Below are 24,481 nucleotides of genomic sequence, written 5' to 3'. Positions count from 1 at the left end.
GTGCTAATGTGATGACATAGATTAATCCTCTTTTTCTCTTCTTTGTGAGGAAACTTCATATTCAATTTCCCTAATTTTCTTGTAAGCTTCCCTGCTTACTAACAATGGAAATCAAATATGAAGCTTCTTTACTAATAAGAGAAGAAGAGGAGTAATCTAGGCCATCACACTAACACTGCAGCAGGTCATACTTAAGTTATACAGGCAGCCTGACTTGGAGGCTGCAATCGGCACTCGGTAGCAGAGGAGCATGAGTTTTGGGCTTTCTTATACAAATTCAAATGGACTATCACATACACTGATTTTTTTTTTTAAAATGTGTTGAATGCTTAAATAGTTAAATTCTTAAAGGGGTGCTTAATTTTATTAGGGAGGCGCTTATATATATAATTTTAATTTTATTACCTTCTTTTTTTTGGGCGCGAGGTGCTCAAGCCCCTGAGCCACCCTTTGCATCCGCCCCTGTCAAGGGTACAAATCCAACACTGAGATAAAAGGGTTAAGATCAGCTCTGAGTTCTATATTCCCAGTTTCTGAATTTCTATTATCAATTTAGTTCCCCAGTAACAGAATTGTAGAAAAGGTTTAGGGAATATAACACAACACGTTGACTATGTTACAACCAATTCAAAATCTATCTTGATACATGAACAGAAACCTGAAAATTAACAGCAGGCTGTCTTTGACAGATTAATTATTCGGTAACTTATAAAAATCGGGTATATTAGCCATAACACCTAGAGGGGGGGTGAATAGGTGTTATGGCTAATATACCCGATTTTTATAAGTTACCGAATAATTAATCTGTCAAAGACAGCCTGCTGTTAATTTTCAGAGTAAACTGTTAGCCTGCTAATAAGATAAATGCAATGCAGATAATGTAAAGCAGTATGCTAGCAACACCAAGAATTTTAGCCAGGTTCGACCCCTAACCCTAATGGTCTACGTCCTGGTCCCCTACCAACTGGTAAGAGATTATATTATTAATCAATAATATCAACGATTACAAGATTCAATAATATAACTCCCTTTCTCCCTTGTTCCTGTTATCAGCCTGCTGAAACCCCTGAACCACGAACCAAAAGCCTACCAAGACCTATACTTCCCAAGTATATTCTCCAAGCTAACTAGTCCCCTTGTTCCCTTGTTTCACAAGCTCGATACACAGCAACAAAACATTACACCTTGAACAATACAATGAATAAGTGTAATACAACCGAAACTATGAACTCTCAATATCGATATATATAAATATAAGTACTAGAGCTCAATAAAAGATTTAGCAATGTAAAGAGTTGTATTTCAGAAAGCTTGGTGTGTTTTCCTTGTTCTCAAAACCGAAACCACACTCAAGTTTATATACATCATACCAACGGTCATACTCCAACAAATTTCCCAACGATCTTGGTAACAACCTCACGTTTAAATTTGAATTGAATGATGAACGTTTGAATGAAGTAAGATTACTGAGTAAAGGATAAGTCACGTTTGAAATCATCTCAGTAAAGATATTTAAATTAAAACCCGTTTGAAACAAAATAGGAGTTTGTTAAAGATAAGATCGATTTGAAATAAAATCTCCTATTTGTTAGGAAAACGTTTTTGAATGAAACTCTTTATAAAACTGAGCTCTAATATTTATATCAGATATATATAAATATTAGAATCCTTACAAAGTCGTTTCCTATTAAATCTCCTTGAAAAACAGACTTTGATCTTTATCTGATTGTTTCTCTGTTCACGCTGTAAGCCTGCTGATAGCTTGTAAATATTCCTGTAAGCTTGCTGACAGCTATAATCATGCTAACATCCTGAAATACTGTTAGTCCGCATAAACAACCTTTGATAGCATGCTTACACATATCAGTTTCATGTTATTAGCTTGCTGTTAGTGTCATCATCAAAACCTTGAGAGTATCAAAACCATATTAGTAAGAAACAAACGCTCACCAAAAGTTCTCTTTACCGTTCTTCTAATTATGAAAATACAACTTATATTTCGCCGCTACTTTTCTATCGATATACGAAGTACGATCACTGATTTTCAGACTCCCATTCCTAGTCTGTGTAAGAAGCACTGCAAAATCTGGCACATAACACCCAACATCCACTTATGGTTTCCATCAGCAGCTTTTGTTAGGAATTGTCCACTGCCTAGCTTAATCTTGACCTGCTCAACAAATCATATAACAGATTACAAAGTAATACACCTCAGCAAAATTCATATATATATGCATCACAGTTACAGTGAGGAAGTGCTAAGGGAAAAGAAAGTGTCACACATTATATATCAATCACAAATGATCATTTCATTGTTTTTAAAACTCTTTATGCTTGACCAAGTAGTAAAAACCATATTGCTTCTACTCAAGTTGGTCCAAATTTAAACAATTGATGAAGATTAAAGGCATCTACTAGATTATTCCGCGTATAGTGTGTATGAGAGTGTAAAACTGTGCTCAATTGCTCATATACTTTATTATTTATTTATTTGGTCAGGAGATATACTTTATTATTAATCCATCTTATTATCAACACCGACCTGAACCAGGCTTACACATTAATTTACTCGATCACATTGCTCATTCCAGACAGATTTTTTCTGGTGTGTAATGTTGTGGAGGTAAAGGATAAGTACAAAATGTAACTGAGAGTAAAATACCATATTAGATACTAGTACAAGAGCATCTCCAAGAGTCTCCTAAATACATTATAAACAATGTGGCTCCTAGCAAGTTACTACATAATTAAAAGTCTCAACTCCGGCAATGCTCTTACACTCATTCTCTATTTTATATTTTATTCATGTTTGAATTAAAAGAGAGGGAAAAATAGTGGATGAATTGGAGGGAACACATTTTTCTATTAATAAAAACAAGTTGAGACTCATGTGGAGGCTCTTAAAATAGAGGGAAGAGAAGAGGCTCTTTAGTTTATAAAGAGCCTCTAAAAGTCTCCTGGAGTTCTATTTGAACCATGGCTCTTTATTCTTACTTCTTCATTTCTCTATTTTTATGTCATTTAATGTAATATTATGATTCCCTGACAAAAAAGAAGTAATATTATGATTCTTTTCCGCATGTCATTTTTGTCAATAAATTTTTAAATGCTACTACATACTACTCCCTCCCTCCGTCCCTAAATACATGTCCTTTTTGACTTTTGAATGGTCAAATTGATTATAGTTTGACTAAAATTTATATATATCTTATAATTAAAAATATATATGATTGAAACGTACATCTAGTCTATTTTAAAATGTAACTTTTGATTTTTATATATAATAAATGAATATTTTTTAATATTTGATCAATGATCGGTCAACTTGACTTTTAGAAATGAACATGTAAAAGGGAAGGGGACAGAGGGAGTAACAAACTGGGAAAGCAAAGACTTTAAATTTATCAAATATTTTGAAAGCATAAAACAAAGACAAGGCGAGCAGATTCTGTCTACCCTAATTAGAGAGATGCAACAGTTGCAACATTAATAAGAAAAAACACAGATCGTATCTGAAAGTGAAAGACATCTGGCTATATGAAGTAAATTCTAAAAAATATTTTACCGTGATTAAAAGTAATTGCAGAAGTACATTCCTAAGATATAAGGAGTGCGAATTAGAATTCATACAAATGAGACATGAAATTCTGTAGAAATCTCCAATTCCAAAACTCAAAAAGACAGCCCCGAGGAAGAGGAAGAGTTGACATCATCGAAAACTCATTTTTTGAGGATCCCACATTCCAAAATTAATTAAAAGCTACTGCCAAATAATATATAAATGCGAAATGCATAACCCAAACCCAAACCTTATAATTTTGAAGTATTAAGGAATGAGGCACACTGGAACTTACTATAGTCTCTGAAAGTAAATTGATGAACTATGCTCTGGTGTAGGAGATATTTAGGATACTTAAAATTTTCTGCATAAGAGCAAGCCCATTTCAATGCTATAAGTGGTGCTATTGCTACTCCCTCCGTCCCCCTGAGTTGTATACATTGGGGGACGGGGACGCGGCACGGACTTTAATGCTTTTGTAGAGTGTAGTTGTGTAATTTATTTTTGAAATTTTCTTTTTCTGAATTAAAGTTTGGATGTTATATTTTTATTCAGAAAAGGAAAATCTCAAAAATAAGTTACGGAACTATATTTTATAAGAGCATTGAAATGCGTGTCGAGCAGTTGAAAAGAAACGTATACAATTAAATGGGACAGAGGGAGTATATTATAGCACCCTCAACTCCAAAGGGTTCTACATTTGGATGCAAAGATGCATATATGCATCCTTGGTTCTATATTTGAAACCAAGGATGGATCCATCCACCCTTGACACATCATAAATAACTATAACTGGAGTAGATGACTTGCACAATTATTGAATTACACATCACCAAAACCAAAAACATACGTAGAAGTTAAAAGAGTTGGGTAAATTTAAAACTAATTATGAAAATCGCGTTGGAGTACAAGTTCTAATTTAGCACCAAAATGTACTTTGTGGTGCTATATTATAGCAATAGCAATACATATTTAGCATCTACAATTGAACTTGCTCTCTTGCTCAAATAGGGAATATAACTATGCAGGGACGCAGAAACTATTACAGAGTACATGTACTGTTGTCCTTTGAATACAGTATTGAGCACTCTGTGCAAATATGTCTCGGCTGTACATGTTGGCTCCTACCAGAATCAGGCCCAAACTGACATACATCAAAACGGGAGATGTCTTATTCTAAATTTTGACAATTTAAGAGAAAATTATACAACCCAATACATACAGATAAAGATAATGTACAAGTAAAAACGTTTCACCAATTAGAAACAGAAAAAATGCTCATGTGATAAAGTAGAAGCACATAACTAACCTTATAATATTAACTTAGAACCTTCATAGGAAAACAACCGTGATGCATTTTCATAAGTTATGTCTGCAAGTTCTTCTTGATTGACATCAAGCAGCGATGCCACATAAGCAAGTACAGTTTTAATGTTGGCCGGATGATTCAGAGTTTCATTCGGTACTGCAGAGGAGTTCTTTGCATCACAGCATGTACTGTCGGAGGAACTGCCCTCAACTGGAGCTGCATTTTGAACCTGAGCATTATGATCCTCAGGATGAGAAGAATCTTTTTCAATATAAAACAGCGACTCCAAATTATCAGATTTTGGTAGCCCATCTGGTGCATCAGTCTCCAATAAAATTCGATCAGCAGGTACAGATTTTAGCATTTTCTTTGCTTTGCTTTCTTTCAAGGACATAAGGTACCCTGAAAAGGAGAAGTAAGCACCAAGCTTAGCAAATTCAGGAACCATCTCTGCAGAACCTAGGTAAGAATGGAGTATCACACCAGCAGGGAATGGCCCCAAAGATTTCATTACTGGAAGAAGATCTCCAAAGGCACGCACACAATGAACAGACACCGGTCTTTTCAAATCTTTAGCTAGTTGAAGCTGCTGCTGGAATACCTCAATTTGGTCAGCAAAGTCAACCTTCTTTCCACGTGTACCTTTGTCCAGTCCAATCTCACCCACTGCTGCACAGGGATTAGCCTTAAAATAATTCTTCAATGTACTAAACCAGCTGGGAGTCCTCTTAGTGACCCAAAGGGGATGAATCCCGAAAGAGGGGAGTATACAAGGATAGCTGTCACTCATCTCCTTTACCTTAGGCCAATCCTTCTCAGAGGTTCCATTTACAGCGAAATAAACTATACCATTATCAAGAGCCGTTGTAATTAGTTTAGGGACAACATTGGAGATTCTTTGGTCCTGGAGGTGACAATGAGAATCAAAAAGCTTCATCATGCTGCTTGGAGGTGGTCGGCTTGTGCTACTGCTCTTCAGTCAAAATTTCATATAGATAAATTCATCCTGTAGCTTAAAACAATCATGAAATAATCCAGATACTCCCTAACAAATAAAACACGTCAACACGAACCGCATAAAATTAAAAGTTAAACACATTATGAAGAAAAAAAAAAAATAGGGAATCAAAAATCACACGTATTCTATGATTCTACAATGGCCAACTTGATATTTATCGCTTTTCTTTTAAAGTTAAGGCCATGTCCGGAAGCTAGAGGTTTGAGAAAAACTAGAGGTTATTTGAATTATCTAATATTGGTGTTTGGAAGTTAGCAGTTTGAACTCAAAAAGCTAATTTTTAAAACAAAAAACTAATCAAACAGTTATTTACCAAACATTTTCATACAAAACAACTGATTTAATCCGTTGGTCAAAACAACTAATTCAATCTGCGGCCTAAATATTGGTTTTCGAAAGCAAGCCGAGGCCGGAGCATTTGGAGCTGGGACAGTCAATCTCTGATATGAATTAGGATTCTGAAGCATGTTATCCATTTACTTGAAACAATTAACAATACTCCATACAAGCATTCTTTAGTTCTTACTAATTTATAACTAAAATTAATCAGAATATCAAATCAGTGGTGAATAATGAAAATCCATAGAGCGCAGCAACACATAAAGATTAATAGCTTAACAAGTGAAAACCACATGATATCATACTCAGAATTTACCTATCAGGTAACTGCGGCGTCTTCAAAACACACGAATCTGTATCTATAATTCAACCAGAGGTCTGTCAGCCAGAAAAAAGAATAAAAAAGTTCAACCAGAGGTGTGCGTTTCTGATGCTAAAAAGAGTCTTTTTTTTAATCAAAAGAGTGATATTCTTAGGGGTTGATTTTCATTTTTGTAATGTATACGGACTACGGTCTTCATCTTAAAAATAGGATATCCTAGTGACAACTGACACCCTAGTCACCTATCATTATAAAATAATTTTATAATAAATATATTAGGGAAATCTACAAAACTACCTACCTTTTCTTTTATTGTTTTCAAAAATACTACCTTCCAGAATTATTTTTAAAAATACCTTTTCATAATTTTTTTTTTCAAAAATACTGTTTGCAACCTCATTTGCAACTACAGACGGCGCCAGCCGTGTTGCAACCTGATTTCAAGTTCCAGTTTTCAAATGTCATTATATATATATCGATTCCGAAAATGAGGTAGAAAATGACATTTGAAAACTGGAACTTGAAATCAGGATTTGTAATTGCATATATGGTTGCATATGGTTGTATTCAGTTGCATATGGTTGCATTCAGTTGATTCTATTGTAAGCTAATGGCCCCGCCAGGGGCACACCATACATCTGTTTTTACTTACAGTTTTCAGTTGCATTTAGTTGCAACTGAGGTTGCAAAAGTTGCAACTGCAGTTGCAACCTCATTTGCAACTTTTGCAACCTCATTTACAACTATATATAGTTTTCAGTTGCATTTAGTTGCAACTGCAGTTGCAACTTCATTTGCAACCTCATTTGCAACTTTTGCAACTTACAGTTTTCAGTTGAACTAGTTGCAATTGCAGTTGCAACAGTTGCAACTTTCCATTTTTATTTGCAACTTTTGCAACCTCATTTGCAAATTTTGCAAACTCATTTGCAACTTTTGCAACCTCATTTGCAACTTTTACGGCTGCGCCGCCCAAGGTTGCAAATGAGGTTGCAAAAGTTGCAAATCGTATTTTTGAATTTTTTTTTTATGAAAAAGTATTTTTAAAAACAATGAAAAAGATGGTAGTATTTTTAAAAAAATAATTTTACAGATGGGTAATTTTAAAAAGATCCCAATATATTATAATGAATTAATATCAAGAACGATGAAAATGAGTGGAGAATGAGAAATGAAGATGCTTGGAAATTAGTGAAGGACGAAACTGGAGAATTAAAAAAGTTAATGGAGAATAAGAGATAATTGGTATAGTAAGATAAGACTGTATAAAATAATTATTTTTAAAGTATAATACTAATGAAGAACAAGAACTCATATATAAATGGATATCAATTAAAAACTCTCTTCGTCCAAAACTCTCTCTTCAAAACCCTAAAAGCCGCCTCTGCCATCCATCCGAGGGGCTTCCATCGGCTTTCACTGGTGGAAAGCCCCAATCTTGCCTTTTTATATTATTATTATTAATTAATTTTTTATTTTTTTCAATAAGTTCCCAATTTATTTGGGTTTTGTTTGGTCTCTCCTTGTGAGAGTTAGGTTTTTGTTTGGTTTTTGTGTGTTCATCATGTCCGGGATTACAGATCTGCGGGATTTTCATGGTGCTGATTCAGTGATAAAGATTTGTATGGTGATACATTCATGGTCGATTGCTCAAAACAACATTGGGAGTATTACAACATGTATATATCTCTTCAAAAAATCGCTTGGTTGCCTACCGAAGAAGGAAGGATTCAACGGTGATATGATTATGCGTTTGTTCAATTTCGATTATATCTGTAGATGCCGTATGGCTTTTCATTACTGAATTATTTTATTTTTTTCAAAAAAAACAAACAAACAAGAACTCATATATAAATTTGCTGATACCTTAAAGAGAGGCTGACACGTAAACATGAATAACATGAGTCATATTTTATTTTAGTACATAGAAAGATTTACTGGTTATTTGTTGGCCAACTTCAAACACTTCTGGTTGAGCACATAATTTGTTAGACTTAACATAAATTATGTGATAATTTTAATTTATTAATAATTTAGAAATTATTAAAATAATAATAAATTTAAAAGTGATTTATGACATAGAAAAAATTTAAAAAATCAGTCACTCAAAAAATTACCTTGTGGCGAAGTAGGTTCACTTAAGGTACTTTTTCACGTTATTCTAAAAAATTGGGGAAAGAAAAAATTGCGTTACTTAAGTTAAAGTATTCAAAGTACTTTTTTCATCAAACTATCTCTAAATTTTTCGCGTTACTTGTTTTTTTTTAAATTTTTTCTGATACCATAAATCACTTTTACGTTATTTAAATTTTTTCTGATACCATAAATCACTTTTACGTTAGTTAAGTTTAAGTAACAAGACAAGTTCATCAAACTGTCTCTAAAAAAGTACCTCAAACTTGTCACGTTACTGCACACAATTCAAATTTTGAAGAAAGATACTGTCTTTGTGGCGAAGTAAGTTCACTGCACAAGCACAAGGCTGGAGTGTAGGTCTTTTTAGATCAACTTGATGACTTTTTTTGGATTTGGAGGACAATTCTTGCAACTACATACGGCTATGAAAATCATTCATATCAGCATCGGTAGCGGTCACAACAGGATGGACTACCCATTGGAACTCATACTAACCTAGTGCAAATTGTGCACACAGGATTAACTCGTACCTTGTAAATTATTTTCTATTCTTTTCCAATATAATGCTATCTAAAATTAGCAGGGGAGAAAAACTGGCTCTTACAGTCTTACTGCCTACACTTGCATGCCTCCATTACATCACTAGGGCCGTTTCTATAAAAATAAAACACATTCTACTGTTACTGTATGGTGATCGTCAGACACAACTGCTTGTGTAACATAATTACTTAAAATTTGTAACCATAGATCTATCATCTACACACTGCATGTCTTTATGTACATATTTAAAGCAGCATAGTCCTGATACAGATAATGTACACCAGCTAAAGTACTTCCATCAACAAGACTGACTTGCTCCGGATACAACAGTGCTTTATCATCTTTTAGTTACTAAAAAACTTGGATGTTCTGATTCAGCATTCTAATGCCTACTACCATCATGCAAAACACCATTGCTGTAATTTCCTACAACTCCCGAAAGATGTGGCTGAGAGTTTGTCGAATTCCCTCCTAAGCTTGAGATCTTTTGTTGAGTAGCATCTTGGAGCGTCCTAGTGATGCCAACAGAATTAAGAAGAGACGATAAATCTCCATCTCGTTCTGGATGTATATTGAGGTCAATCTGACCTTCGAAATGAGAATTAGATGATTTTTTCTTACTCTGGTCGTGGCTAAAACCCTTATTCATCACCAAATTATGGCTAGGACTACCGTTTCTAGTTTCACAGAACATCTGGACTTCCTCATCACCTGATTGTTCAGACTGTTGTAGCTTTTGTTGTGCTGTTTCAGCTTCTTTCTCTGATTGCTTCGTCTGCCGCCGCAACAGCAGGGTTTTAAAACGGCGCTTTACTGTCGAGCAAACATTACATACACATGTTGGCTTGTGCTTTTGGCCCTTCCCACTAGCAGGTTGAATGCAAACTATGCAAGAGCAACCAGGTCTATGACGAGGGTGTTTTGTTGTAAACTGGTGTTTGGTTGTAAACTGTGATGATGACGCATCAACATCTCCATCTTCCATGATAGCTAGGTTAGCAAGTGCGTCTAGCCCTTCTAAAGCCTCAAGTGAATCTGGATTCTCTTTGTCAGTTTTCAATTTTTTAGCTCCAGCTGCATGACAATAATATCAATAGATGAAAGAGAAAAATTTTATGTCCAGAAAGCAATTATACCGATATTACCTGCTGGTAGCAAATCTTGGAGCTCCTCAGATGTTAATTCTTGATCAACAGAACAAAGAGATCTGACGGTAAAAGGCAAAACGAATATTATCATCTCAAATCCTGATTGCTCCTTGGCTAGTGTCAGTTGAAACTAAAGGCAAGCAAATTTTATCATGCAAATACATCTCTGTATAATATGCATAATATACATATATGCAAGTATATATTGCATGATCTGAACAATTAATAAAAATCAAACTTTTAAATTATAATGAAAAGGTAACTAGGGAACTAACTTTCAAATCAAAATTGTCTACAGCTCTAACCCTTTTAAGCAACTTTAAAGAGAAAACTATATGGGAAAGTCATTATTGCAAGGGATTTATATTTTTAATGGTACAATCATCAGAGACACGAGTGCTGAAACAAGTACTAGGCCAATTAAAACATTGGTGCTATGTCATTGGTCGAAGAATATCCTTACCTCTTAGGATCCCATAAGTTTCCAGAGCATGTCCACCCTGATGGAACAATAGCATAGCCCGGAACTTTACGCCATTTGGAACAATTCCCGCATTGTGCCCATTGAACGCTTTCACTGACACAAGTGATATATAGCATTGACACTCAGTAGCAACAGGACAAAATAATTCTAAAAAGTCCATTGAAGTGAAACTTAAGCCATAGTAATCCCTAGTGCTAGGACAGTAGCACTCAGGTCTGAATTACTGATATAACTTTTAATGTTTGTGAACGAGTCAGTCACATAATGTTTTCTAAGACGAACCTTACAATCATATATGAGCATATATACAAGGAATCTACCTACTTGAATCTCGATAAAGTTAAGAATATCGGCAGCCATTACTCACTGTGTTACGACTGTATTAATTAGAACTTATGGAGAACTCACCAAGTACCATTCACACCCAAGATAGGGAGGGAATATTATCTCCCAGAAGCAACATTAGCCTCTCCCTGGTGTTGTCCCCCACCCCCCACAAAAAGAGAAGGTTGTCTTGATAAATGATACAAAAACATTGCTCACTAGCTTAAATAGGAACTTAAAAATACAATTGTTTTCTAGAGATCAATAGGACAGATTGACATCAAAGTAACACAATAAACTAATTTGAAGAAGTTACGCATATGAATGACTTACCCCACATCATCTGTTGCTACAATAGTAGGCATTCCTATAATTGGTGGCTCCTGCAAACGAAAACATGTCCTGCTGTTATTTATATATAGCTATTGCATAGGTTTAAAAAGAAACAATTTTGCAAAACTAACAAGACCCTAGCTTATATACAAAACAAGAAGAATTATCTAATAAAATAATCACTTTATTCATCTAGGACTTAAATAGCCTAGTTCAATTCAGTGAAGACCTTTACTAGCTTGTTAACTGCATTCACATATTTCATGCAAACAATTTAAGTATTAGCAAAAAAAGCAACTAAGAACATCACAGAGAAAATGTGAAACAAACAAACAGAATTTATGTATCTGTATGTAAAGGCAGCAGACACATTGGTCCCAAGTATTTGAATCCTAGCAGTATAAGTAGTTGTATCAGTTCATTTGTATACCTACCTCTACGTTTCATATTAAAATTCATTATCTAGTATATATCTATCGTGGCACGTAGTAACGCATTAAGTTTTTAAAGACTTAATTTTGTGATCTCTAATTAAGAGAATACATCTGGATTCAGCTAATCAGTTGTTCTGCTACTAGATTCAGTTGTGAAGAAAAAACAGAATAGAAGCAGATCAATTTAAAATAGAATTTGCTCACCAATACTCTACCATAAGATTTCCGTACGAAGACACTGCTAGATTCATAATGGTGAAGAGAAAAGAAGATAAGCAGATCTATTAGAGGAAGATAAAATTGGCTCACCAATAATTTATGATCATGAACGGAGAACAAGTGATGTTACCTCATATTCTTCAATTTCGCAGCCTTCAATAACCACGACCTTCGGGACATCATTGGGAGGACGACGAAACAGTCCTTGAGCCTGCTCCCAGGTGAGCTTTAGCTCCATTAACTCCTCGGTTTCGATTCGTAATCTTTTACTCTTTGGACCTAAGCCAGTATGCTCCCTCTTACTACATAAATCTAGTTTAGCTCCAGGCACTGCCTTGGCATTGTTGTGGATTTCAACTTCAAAACAGTTTCTTGCTGAGTCTGCTATGTCTGCCTTATTCATTGGCAAAAGGTTAGATGATGCTGAATTGCCATTCGAATAACGCTGATCCATGACTTCTCCAGGTTTAGTAGTTTTCGCTATAGCTTCTCCGGCATACACTTTATCACCAGTATTAACTGATTCCGTTATCTGTAAAAAAAGAAGAGAACCGAGAAATTATGACATATATTTACCCCAAAAATGTGAAGTGAAAAAACATCTTATTATGCCTTATATAATATTCAAGGAGGGATTTTTGGTTCATGGCTGTGATGGACTTGAGAGGGACTCAAACCGTAGCGAAGATTTCAAAAAGGGCCAAAGGTTTGATTCACAGAAAATAAGATAGAAGCACAACGTTTATTTATGATAAAGAGGGGAGAACAAGGTTAGCTTCCAAGCTTACGGAAGAAATGACATAATATATATATAAACATATAAATGTGTATATATATAGGGGCTTACTCCACTAGAAACTAAATTAGCCTAGAAACTAGAAACTAGTCTCTGGCTAGTTTTTCATCATCGTTCTTAACTACAAAAATCACTTATTTTAATATCAGAAATCACTGATTTATATATGCAAAATCTGACAAATATAGATATATAAATACACATATATACATCGTATATCACCATCATGTTCAATCATACTACATTGATGAAACTCTTGGTATCACTATCAACCTCTTTCGCTACTGCCCGCTTCACTTACAACCATGATTTGCCTATCGCCGTTTGTCATCATAACTTGCCACTACTAATGACTATTTACCATGACCACACACCTTATCCCGTCATTTGCTACCATCATAGACCTTCTACAACTATAATTGATCATCAATAATCGACGACCAATGTCAATCATAAATAAATTTTCTCAATTATTAAAAATAAAAATACTGATGAATATACTGTATAAAATAGTGATTAAGAACATAGAAATTAGTGATTTCACTAGTTATAAACAGTGATTCAAGGAGTGGTTTCTAGTTTCTAAAATAAGATTGGTTTCTATTTGATCACTTGCCTATATATATATGCGCACATATAAATGTATATCTATATATAAATATATCCACACAAACATATAACAGCTAGTCCAGAATAGTTGAATGTTAACATACATCCAGCGGGAAAAAGGCGCTGAACGAGAGAAACCCCAGAATTAGTGATTTTTCCGCTGTAGAAGGTTTAAGCCAATAATAGTATGCTGTAACATATGTATGCTGGGTACCCGCATCCATATACATATGGGTTAGTCTCTGTGAAAAACTGTATATTTGAGTATAGAACTGTATATTTGAGTAAGCTAGGTAACTCATGCTTAGCCTTTAGATTAGAATTAAATCATACATACCAGAAGCACGCAGTCTGATTCTAGGATAAGGCCAGCGTCAATTTCATTTAGTTTCTAAGTTGTGTGTTGGTTTATATTCCATTTCTTTTATCAGTCATGTTATGATATATTTTATTGTATAAAAATATGCCACCTTACAAAAATTACTATGAACTGTAAATGATATAAGACAACAAACTAATATGTTCCACAAAAAATATATTTTGTGACTTATCAATTCAATGTAAAATATTTGTTCTTCTATGAATTCAGTTTTCTTGTATAAAAATACTGAACACACTATTCTGTACAAGTAATTATTTTAATAAAGACAAATAGAAGTGTCCTGTAAAATATTATCAAAACATTTTGTTTACGTAAATGTGTTCCCTATTTTTACATTTTAGTACGACACATAATTTGATATTTTTAAAAAACAAATTAATCATTTAATTTTACAAAACCCAGCAATTATAAAGTATCTTAATCTATAGAATACACGTAAAATTTTAGAACTTTATAGTACAAAATGCTGTTTGTAAAAAGCTCTTTTCATATATTAAAAATATTATCACATGTCTACTAACACAAATAAAAAGATAAACACAGGGTAGTACACACATATTCTGCAAATAATAAAATATTGAATTAGTGAAGTGGATGTGACCCTATCTTTTACTATCTGGAATACAGTTATTTTTACTATCTGAAAATGCATTATAGTCGGTGTGATTTATATCCACCTCAATCTCCAACTCCGACATCTCAACCCCAACCTCTGCCATCTCCACCCCCGCCTCCATGTCCACCGCCTCCATCTCCACTCCACTATCTCCACCACCGCCAAATCCACCACCACCAGAATCGACAACAAGGATAGATCCGGAGGTTTTCACCAATTTTTGCAACACAAATCACTATTTTCTAGAGGGCCATTAGATTTAATTAATTTAAGGGTTGAGATTAGTTTGTAGTTTTCATTTTCATTTGGGTTTTTATTTGATCACTAGCATGTATATATATAGGCTAGTGATCAAATACAAATCAACTCTTAAATAAAAACTAAAAACCAATTCAACTTGGTGATATTCTTAATACAATTTAGTGATATTCTCTTTTAAATTTAGTGATCTGTATTGTAAAAAATGGTGAAATCTTCCAGAGATCGTTGAAAATTTGTGGATCCGTTCTTGTACTTGATTCTGGGGGTGGTGGAGATAGTGGATGTGAAGGAGGAGATGAAGGTGGTAGACATGAAAGGAGTTGATGGAACAATAGTTTCGATTTATTGGTGGGTGTCGCAAAACTGGGGTGGTTGTAGCTATAATTTAACTGGTGTTGCTGGTGTTGTGGAGATTGAAGGATATCAGATAGATGTGATGGGTGTGTAAGATGAATTTCACAGTCGATGCCGAGATTACTGGAGATGGAAGCTACCGGGTAAAATATGAATTAATGTGTGTGTATATATTTAGGTTGTATGTAGGGGTGGTGATGTTGTCAACGGAAAAGAGAAGGATGTGGTCGAGGTGACGGTGGAGATGGTAGATATGGGGGCGGCGGACGTGGATGGAGCGGCAGACTTGGCGACGTTGAAGTTGCCGGAAGTGGGGTGGAGGTAAAGGCTGACCTGGAGAAGGAGAAGTGGGGTTGTTGGAGAATTTAGTGATATTCTCTTAGGAATTTAATGATAGTTTTTCGTTTGTAGAATAAGGAGGTTTGTATTAGAGTAAAACTCTTTCTCTCTCTCTATATATATATATATAGACACACACACACACACACTAACCTCTTTAAAATTAAAAACTAAAAACTAAACTAAACAAATTCCTAAATCACATCGAGATATAACACATATAGTATGCAAACTAATCGTGGGTAGGTGGAAAACATACAATGAGGTCAGATTTCAGAAAAAGCTCACCTGTTGATGGGAAAAATCAAATTAGAAATGGAGGGGATAATGTGGGAACATGTGTGGAAGGGTGTATTTTAATTATGCATAGTGACTTCGATGAAGCCATTAAATTAGATTTATTTAAGGGCTTAGATTAGTTTATAGTTTTTACTTTAATTTAGGTTTGTATTTATATATATCTTTGCAATTGCTTAAATAAAAAACACTAAAATACAAACTAAAATGGAAACCAATGGAAACCACCCCTAAACGTCATCACCACCCTCTATTGTCATCACCTACCCCCTATATGACATGACCCACCTACGACCCACCCCCGCCAAAGCTCCAGACAGGCCTTGGGAAGGCTCCACACTTCCCTAGGAGCCAAAACTGAGTCCCATCACGGTCCCACTAGGCCTCATCCGACACTACTAGGCCCACCTCAAGGTTAATCTTAGTCCCCAAAACCCTTCCTATTCTACTTAATTGCATTGGTTTGTATTTTAGTAGTTTGTATTGGAGTAGGACCCTATATACCTATAAATAAATAAATATATATATATATATATATATATATATATATATATATATATATATATATATATATATATATATATATATATCTGTGTGTGTGTCTTATCCTAATAGAAACCAAATTAGCTTAGAAACTAGTCCTGAATAATTTCGGATCACTGTCTACAAACAAAAATAACTCGATTTATACACTGGAGATCACTGTTTTATATACAATACTCGAATTCAAACACACATACAAACACTATATATCACAACATTTACGCCTCTACTACAATGATGGCCCTCCCGGCTCCCGCCACCACCATCATCGCCTCCGCCACCACCCTTGTCATCACGACATTCACCACTATCGACCACTTAAGGCCCCCACTTGGCCACTTTGGATGAGGTTAAAGTAACACATATATAGTCAATATATGGTCTTTTTGGTCGAATCAAATAATAGAATGGACTCTCTAATCATCAATGGACCAGGTTAAAATAATAAGATATACATTCACAATAGTACAATTATATAATATTTGGTATTAGACTTTTGGACTGGGTAAAATAATAGAACCATTTATTAGTAATGGGGACGGGTTTGTTGAAGTTGCATATCCTTGTAAGCCCAGGTCCTGATATCAAAGTATCACAGAGCTCATGTTGGCATAGATCTTGCTTCTCCGGATAGTATCATAATATATTATTATGGCCACCGAGATCTTGCTTCTCCGGATAGTATCATAATATATTATTATGGCCACCGAGGCAAATTATTATTCACAAAAAAATGGCATATGATCTACTATTCAACCCAAGATATGGGCTTTCGATTAAGGTGGAGTGATAAAATATATGACATATGATCCTGATTCCAAGCCCTCTTGACACCTTTACCTTTTGAACGCTTAACTTGTAAGGGTCAAATTTTTTTTTAAAAAGAACATGAGTTATAAAGTAATTTGGGCTGGATTTGCGGTTATGCTAATTGTTATTTAATTTTTACTTCCAATTCTGTAATATTTCAAGTGTATACATGTTAATTAAACCCTTATTATTTCTTACAGCAATCTGACCACATATTTAAAATTTGTGGAGACTATTACTAGTCCTCTATAGGCTTTCCTCTATATGCTTACTGGATCCAAGTAAATCAAACCTGATCTGATGAAGTGGAAGTCTTCTTCCTGCATCCCAGGACCAACTTTCCATGAGGCTCCAACCTACTAAATGTTACTGATAAAAGAAAATATTTTAGTCCCATCTTAAAGCACTGCAAACTCATATTTTAGAATCAAACAGTGCAACATAAAAGCCTCATGAGGATTATTTAAAAGAACGAGCAAAGATAGTAATAGTATGTTTAATGAGACAAATAAACACAACCAATACATGAGTTGCAAGAATATAAAAGCATTAGGAAATGTTTGAGAAATAGAACAAACAACAAACATGCCAATCCAAAGGGAGAATGCTTTGAAGAAAGTAGCTACTATAAAAAAAATTATCAGACAGTTTGACATCTGTACAAAAGAAAGGGCAATATAATTTCCCCAAAATAGCTTTTAGAGAATAGATGTCTTACCTGTATCGCCTGCTCGCAATTGCATAGATTGAATATAAGGAATGACCCCCTCTAAAACATACATTCTGCTGTTATTGTTGGGCCAGAATCGAAACTGAAATACCCACTCCTGTCCTTTCAAATCTTGTACAAGAAGAGGTATTCCTTCTGAGTTAGAAATTGAAGGAAGGTAAACCTGCACAAGATATATAGTAAACATCAAAATAACCGCCATATATCTAGTCCAACCTCACTCTAGGTGTCATATATCATAAAACCCTGGAAAACAAGGGCAATCGCTAGCATATGAGTTTATCCTATATAATAATTGAAAATATTAAAAAGAAAAGAAGTGGTACTTCCTTCTTATGCTGTTTACATGCTATTCATGGATGTCCAAAAAGTCTAGTAAACCAGCCATCAAAGCCGCAGATTATAAAATATGACTACATGAACTATAGAAAGACATAGAGTATATAACAGAAAGACTCTATGCACTACATACACATTTTTACTTGCATAATAAATCAAATCACACATGCTTAAAATATCTAAAATTAGTTACTCGTGTGGAAATGTAGAATGAGTAAGTACTTTAATAGCTCAAATATAAGGAACTTGTGTAAAAATATCTAAAATCTAAGTTACTCGGACTCGGCTAATAGTGTCCAACATGGATACGTGTCGAAGTGTCGAACTCAGCATTAATTTGAAAATTTTACATGTTTTTGTCTTAAAATAAGTGTAGGAGTGTCCATACCCATGTCCGAGTGTCGAGTGTCCGACACGGATACTCGAGACAAAATGAAGAGTCCGGGTAACATAGTCTAAAATTACTTACTCGTGTGGAAATGCAGAATGAGTAAATACATTCATAGCTCAAATATAAGAAACTTTTGTAACAACAATCACCAGGCAGTCCATATACTTCTGAGTGAATTTCAAATGTATATAACCGCAACTGGATGTTGTTGATGGCTTGATGCACATAGCTCCTTCTTATTAGAATTCACCATACCGCCACAATCCTACTAACTACAGTTCACCAGCACAACAACTTTTGTCATAAACTGTGATTTAAGTTTAACTACAAGATCCATTCGACCCCCACCCCGTACACATCATCCCTGAATGTACTACGCTACAAAAGAAACGACACACATATTTTTATTTAATTGTGTAAATTTATTTTACAGTTACACTTAGCTTAGGTACTTCACGAACCAAGATTTGGTTAATTGTTGTCCACAGTCCACACACTATCATCCAAGACAAGGTCAAGTGCTCAACGGTTGAAGTGAAATATTCAGCTTAAATAAAGAGATAGTCTAAGAAAACAGAACTTGTTCCCTAGATGAAGGTAGCAACAATACACAAAATCAAATGGAGAAAAACCTTGTGTCCTCATGATATATATTATGTGTAGCTGATAGGAATACAAGCGAAATATATTATACATTTACAATTAACAATGCAGTCAACTTTCATAGATATAGTACGACAGTTAAATACATGCACCAGTAATCTGAGAGTAATCAACTAATGCTTTACCTCTGCACATTTTTTTGGAAGAACTAAACGCCCAATCTTTCCAGCATCGCTGGCAGTTAACGTCTTCTCAAACAAAGGCGTAATTACACAGTTTGTGCTAACATCTGATCAAGGATAACAAAAAATGCTGCTTAACGTGTGTGTGGGGGTGGGTTTGTGTGCACCGAAAAGATCTAACACAACATTAAACAATACCGCAAAAAGTTATCAGACTGAAAATGCAAACACAAATTTGCTTCTCATCAACAGTGCAGACTTTATGCTTTCACGAGTTCACCAAGAAAGAGGATATTAGCCTATAACCCAAATTCCCGCGGAAATTTCCCACAGAAAATGTATTCCTTGTATTACCGACTTACAATGATCATAAATTACGGTTGCTAGATTTCCAACGTCCATCATCTAATTTTCACGAATATGGGTTTGATTTTCAAGAAATAATTTATAGAGCCCTCATTTGCTGTAAACTAAGAACTTATATCTATATATATATATATATATATATATATATATATATATATATATAAAATGGATAGAGCATATAGGATGTTAACATAAAAAATTAGGATACTCTCCTGACATTTGTTGCAGCTCCTTGTCAGTTATCTTAGGCCAGTACCGTGGAAGTAACTGATTTCGACCTTGAGGCCTTTCATTGCAGGTTCGAGATTCACCAGATGAGCCAACTCCATTGGGACTTCCGAAGTTTTTCACTGCTGCTGTTGGAGGAGTTGATCGTTGTGCATAACTTACAGAAACCTTGAAATGGTCCCCTGTTTTACTTTTTGATGCATGATTGTGAGCCAGATGTATATGAGGACTAGAAGTTTCATCTTTTGATACAGCACTCAGTGGTTTATCATTACCATATGCACTAGGCTGCTCGTCACACTTGCTTACTGTCACATAAATGCGGCTCAGCAGATTAGGCCAACAACTCATGTTTAATACAAGGGGTTTTAATTGCACGACAACACAGGTTTGCCAATCATCACAAATCAATATATTAAAATTAAGAGATATAGTAGAAAGGAGAATGCATCTACCAGATGTCCCATTTTCTAGTAACAGTGAAGCACCATGCTTCAAACTTCCATTTACAAGTCTTCCAGAAGCATCCAGATTGTTCCTTTTCTCTATGGGAGAGTTGGTGAGTTTTTTACTTCCAATGTGCCTATTAATGCCGGTAGATATGTCAACTTCTACAGGCATCTTTGGATGCAAGTCTTGATCAAAGAACGTAGGCGCTTGACGACAAGGCTTGGGCCCTGATGCAGCTATCGAACTCCAATTTGTTACAGAGAGATCTTTGACTCTTTCAGGTAGCACCGGTAAGATAAGTGAAGGTGGTGGCCATGCAGGGTTTGGTGTCTAAAACATAAGACAAATAAAGAAGTGGTATAACTAATCAAGTAGCTTTCTCTTTAGTACTTGGCTAGCTGGGTGTACATTACCCTCGAGTGAGGCTAAACAAAATTTGTATCCAAATATAACATAATCACTCAGAAAAAAAAGAACATAAAAGATGTACCTCGCGTAAATTTATAAATCGAATCAATAATGGCTATAAACCCTTTACCAATTTTGTTTTCATTCAATGTTAAGTAACTAGAATAGAAGGGAACTTCTAATATTAACGACTGCATGATAATGCACTCCTTAATTAAACAATTTATATATTGGCAAGTCCGGTTTAATATCTCTTTATCATCCAAGGAAGGTTGTAGCATAGATAAACAAAAAAATTAAGATTGTCTGTCATTTATAGAAGCGAAAGTAACCAGTCCTCAACCTAATTGTCCCACCTAAAGTTCGAAATACTATCCCAAAAATCATCAAATAATATTGAACAGGTCACAACAAGGGATGACAAAAACATAGTTTTTAAGACATCACCTAGGCGGAAAGGCGGTAAAAATTGAAAGGTGTCCAGACCACCTTTATCTTAACAAGTTATGTGAATTAAGTTTGCGTGGGGTCTGGGCGCATTAAGCGTTCAAATATATATTAAAGTTTTTTTCTTGTTTTCGGTATTCTATCTTACAATAAAAAATTGCTCAATAATATATTAATATATTTAATCAACTAACTTACTATTAGATGTCAAAGGTTTGAATCCATCAAAAACATATAAATATTGAATATTTATACTATTATTTCTAAATATATATTCTAATATAATTACACAACATACTATTTGTAATTAACACATCTTTTACAAATTAACAATGCTAAGGGTACTAAAACAACTCCCAAAATAACTTCAAAAAACACATGGCATGTTTTAATTAGTGAAATGAATGTGCATACAAGGGGGACCATTTATAATCAATAACAACTTGCCAGTTGCCACATCACTTTTTGGGAAATTTTTGGGAAATCTTTTTAGGGCCTCCACCATTTCTCTTTACAGAAAAGATACATTAAAATATATATAATGATACAACAAATTTTAAAATTAACCCATGCATCGCGCGGGATTTAAGCTAGTGTGTGTATTATCAACTTGTACTATTCAACCATCATCATACCCATAACAAAGGTCTTAAAGTTAAACAAAAATAAAAATCTCTATGTTTTAATCAAATAATCTAATCTTTACATCGATGTAATTATTATTACAATCAATCTGGTATATACATAATATCCAATATATGTGCTTATATATAGCAGAACGCCTTACAGCCTAGTCACCCCCATTTACAAAATATTGATATAATGGAATACCAACTAGTGGCCAATATAAAATTCACATAGAGCACATATTCAATGAGCATACCAAGACATGACTTTTATTTGTGCACGTTATACATTCGATCCCTCCAGCATCCAGTAAGACGAACATATGAGATGAGACAATGCAACCGCAGTGAATTTTCTGCAAATAAAATCATCATTATAATGACTCACTCTTCAAAAGTACAACAGCTAAATCAATCGATTCAACCTATGCAATGTAATCTGTCCTACCTAAACAAATATTTATGAATTAGAATTAGTATAACAAGGAAACTCATCTGACCTTCCCACACGTCTCACAGGACCTCCAACCAGAAGCATTTAGGTGGAAAGACTCGCAAAAGTTCCCCTCTTCGAAAGCAGTACTGAAATAACAGAAAAGCAATTGGACTTAACAGACCGACAAGAGTTGAAAAGCAATATCACGATAACGTCGGGAGTTCAGTTATGTGTGCAATGAAACTGTAGTGAAAATGCGTTAAACTGGGTTGCCAATTTTATTAATAACAAAATCGAACTTCAAATCTTATAGAAAATCCCGGATATTTATATTTCTACACGTGGTCCGCTTTAAGCTAAAGGTGCATTTAAGTTAACAAATCATTTGAACAAATACATACTTAATCTAGTAATCATTCAGACGAAACAATTCCACGACTAATATGCCCCTGCAAGATATGCAAGATATAGAACATTCTACTTATAATCATTGAGCTGTAATATTTCAGCAACTAATATCTCCCAACATAATCCCAAAGCTAAGCTACCATTTAATTTAACGCAAGCATGTGTTTGTTATTAAAAACAAACAGTCAACAAATGCTTAATCACAACAACTAAGGACATACATAACACACAGTTAAAACCAAAGCAAAGAGTCAAACACAGGTCAAAAGGAACGAAAATTACGCGCATCGATCGCATAAATCGGCGAAGTCGCCGGTGCGGCGGCGCCATCCACGGCGAGAGTTGTGATGAAGCAATTGATTACAGTTGGAATTGAAGCAAAGCTTGGGGAGAGAACAAGACAAAGAGGCCATCGCTAGTTCATAGAAGAAATCACAGACCTAAAGAGATATAGACATAAATATGGCCGATTATACCAGCAGGCATATCATGATTATGTTATATAAATGTTTTTACACCGAAATGAGTGTGAAATCGGAAAGTTTTGGGGTAAACCCCTTGATGACAGGGCACGGAAATCGAGGTGGTACGTGGAAAAGAACGCCCATTGTTTATTGTTTATATTTCTAAAACATCCTCGCAAAAAAGTATAAGTCCGACTCGGACCGGACTGATTAAAATCATAATCTAGTAGAAACCATTCCAGTAATTTAGTTTTAGTTTATTTTTAAAAATTTTAAAATGGATTAAATATTAAACAGAGTGATGTCTCAACAAATTTTGGGGTCCTGTGCAAAAATTAATAATAGGACCTAAATATTTATATAAGAATATAGAGTAATTAGTATTTTGCACCCCTTAACTTTGGTCGTTTTTGCGATTTGGTCTCGTACGTTGAATTATAGCAAAGTACAACCTATAGCTTACAAATTTCAATCACATTGCACCCATTTGACTAACTTCTGTCAAAAACTAACGGTCAATGTTAAAGGCAGAAAGTAGGGGTGTACACGGTTCGGGTTGGGCGGTTTAGCGGAATTTGCCAACCCAATCCAATTAATTCGGCTTTTCAAAATTTCAACCCAACCCGAACCATATAAATTTGCAACCCAAACCAATTTGTAGTACTTCGGTTTGGATCAGATTGGTTTGGTTTGGTTGGATCGTATAAATTTGTAAGACAAACATTTACATTTGTTTGATATTTAAATAGATAAATTTAAGACCACAAATACATTTAAGTAGCAAACGAATATAGTATTCATGTTTGTGTACTCTTAAACAAGCATAGTAATAAATTTAATCTCATTTTTCATTCATACATTTAATCTCATATAAATTTAAGTAGCAAACAAAAATTTTTATATTAAATTTAAGGAGCACACAAATACAATAAACCAAATAAACTGGACTAATATGTGATGGGTTGGATAAATGTTATATGTTTTCGTACTTTTCAATCGGGTTGGGCTGGATCGGTTTATAAAAATGAAACCCGTGTCCAACTCAATTAAATCGGGTTAATACGTTTTTAACCCAATTACATATCGGGTTAAAAAAAATTTCGGGTTGGATCGGGTGAAATATGGTCGGTTTCACCAACCCGTGTACACCCCTAGCAGAAAGTGTTAATTTTACAATTAGCACTTTGCACCCATCAACTTTTGCCATTTTTTCGATTCGGTCTCGTATTTT

At 34.6% G+C, this 24,481-nt stretch overlaps 2 protein-coding genes across 5 annotated transcripts; both read right to left on the bottom strand.

Moving 5' to 3' along the window:
- Nucleotides 1-584: 584 nt before the first annotated feature.
- LOC108193816 (uncharacterized) lies at nucleotides 585-6,733 on the bottom strand. 4 transcript variants are annotated; one of them, XR_010285901.1, is made up of 4 exons: nucleotides 6,542-6,732; nucleotides 4,869-5,913; nucleotides 1,925-2,170; nucleotides 585-658 (listed from the first exon to the last, which is right to left on the bottom strand). XR_010285901.1 is itself a non-coding variant. In XM_017360641.2 (3 exons), the coding sequence occupies exon 2, from the start codon at nucleotides 5,806-5,808 to the stop codon at nucleotides 4,870-4,872; it is 939 nt and encodes a 312-aa protein (XP_017216130.1). In that variant the 5' UTR covers nucleotides 5,809-5,874; nucleotides 6,542-6,733; the 3' UTR covers nucleotides 1,909-2,170; nucleotide 4,869. The 4 variants fall into 4 exon arrangements, 2 of the variants coding, with proteins under 2 accessions (XP_017216130.1, XP_017216131.1); XR_010285900.1 differs by having other exon boundaries at nucleotides 4,869-5,874; XM_017360641.2 differs by lacking the exon at nucleotides 585-658 and having other exon boundaries at nucleotides 1,909-2,170; nucleotides 4,869-5,874; nucleotides 6,542-6,733.
- Nucleotides 6,734-9,394: 2,661 nt separating this feature from the next.
- Nucleotides 9,395-23,448, bottom strand: LOC108196393 (B3 domain-containing transcription repressor VAL2). The gene is made up of 13 exons (XM_017363661.2): nucleotides 23,069-23,448; nucleotides 22,443-22,524; nucleotides 22,200-22,298; nucleotides 20,467-20,791; nucleotides 19,992-20,319; nucleotides 19,421-19,517; nucleotides 17,891-18,065; nucleotides 17,465-17,541; nucleotides 12,296-12,697; nucleotides 11,513-11,562; nucleotides 10,835-10,948; nucleotides 10,369-10,430; nucleotides 9,395-10,297 (listed from the first exon to the last, which is right to left on the bottom strand). Exons 1-13 carry the CDS (start codon nucleotides 23,197-23,199, stop codon nucleotides 9,606-9,608), a joined length of 2,634 nt encoding a protein of 877 aa, XP_017219150.1. The 5' UTR covers nucleotides 23,200-23,448; the 3' UTR covers nucleotides 9,395-9,605.
- Nucleotides 23,449-24,481: the final 1,033 nt, after the last annotated feature.

The sequence above is a fragment of the Daucus carota genome, chromosome 7 (genome assembly GCF_001625215.2).
Source record: "Daucus carota subsp. sativus chromosome 7, DH1 v3.0, whole genome shotgun sequence".
NCBI classification, from domain to species: Eukaryota; Viridiplantae; Streptophyta; class Magnoliopsida; order Apiales; family Apiaceae; genus Daucus; species Daucus carota.
The sequence above is the reverse complement of the archived record's forward strand: the minus strand, read 5'-3'. Positions and strand labels throughout refer to the sequence as shown.

Bases quoted from the DNA above. Each gene is read 5' to 3' on its own strand.
- LOC108193816 (XM_017360641.2), bottom strand. From the start codon at position 5,808: ATGATGAAGCTTTTTGATTCTCATTGTCACCTCCAGGACCAAAGAATC.
- LOC108196393 (XM_017363661.2), bottom strand. From the start codon at position 23,199: ATGGCCTCTTTGTCTTGTTCTCTCCCCAAGCTTTGCTTCAATTCCAAC. The intron at 20,320-20,466 runs GTAGATGCATTC...TTTATGTGACAG, and splicing joins ACTAGAAAATGGGACATCTG to TAAGCAAGTGTGACGAGCAG. The intron at 10,431-10,834 runs GTAAGGATATTC...TTTTACCGTCAG, and splicing joins AACTTATGGGATCCTAAGAG to ATCTCTTTGTTCTGTTGATC.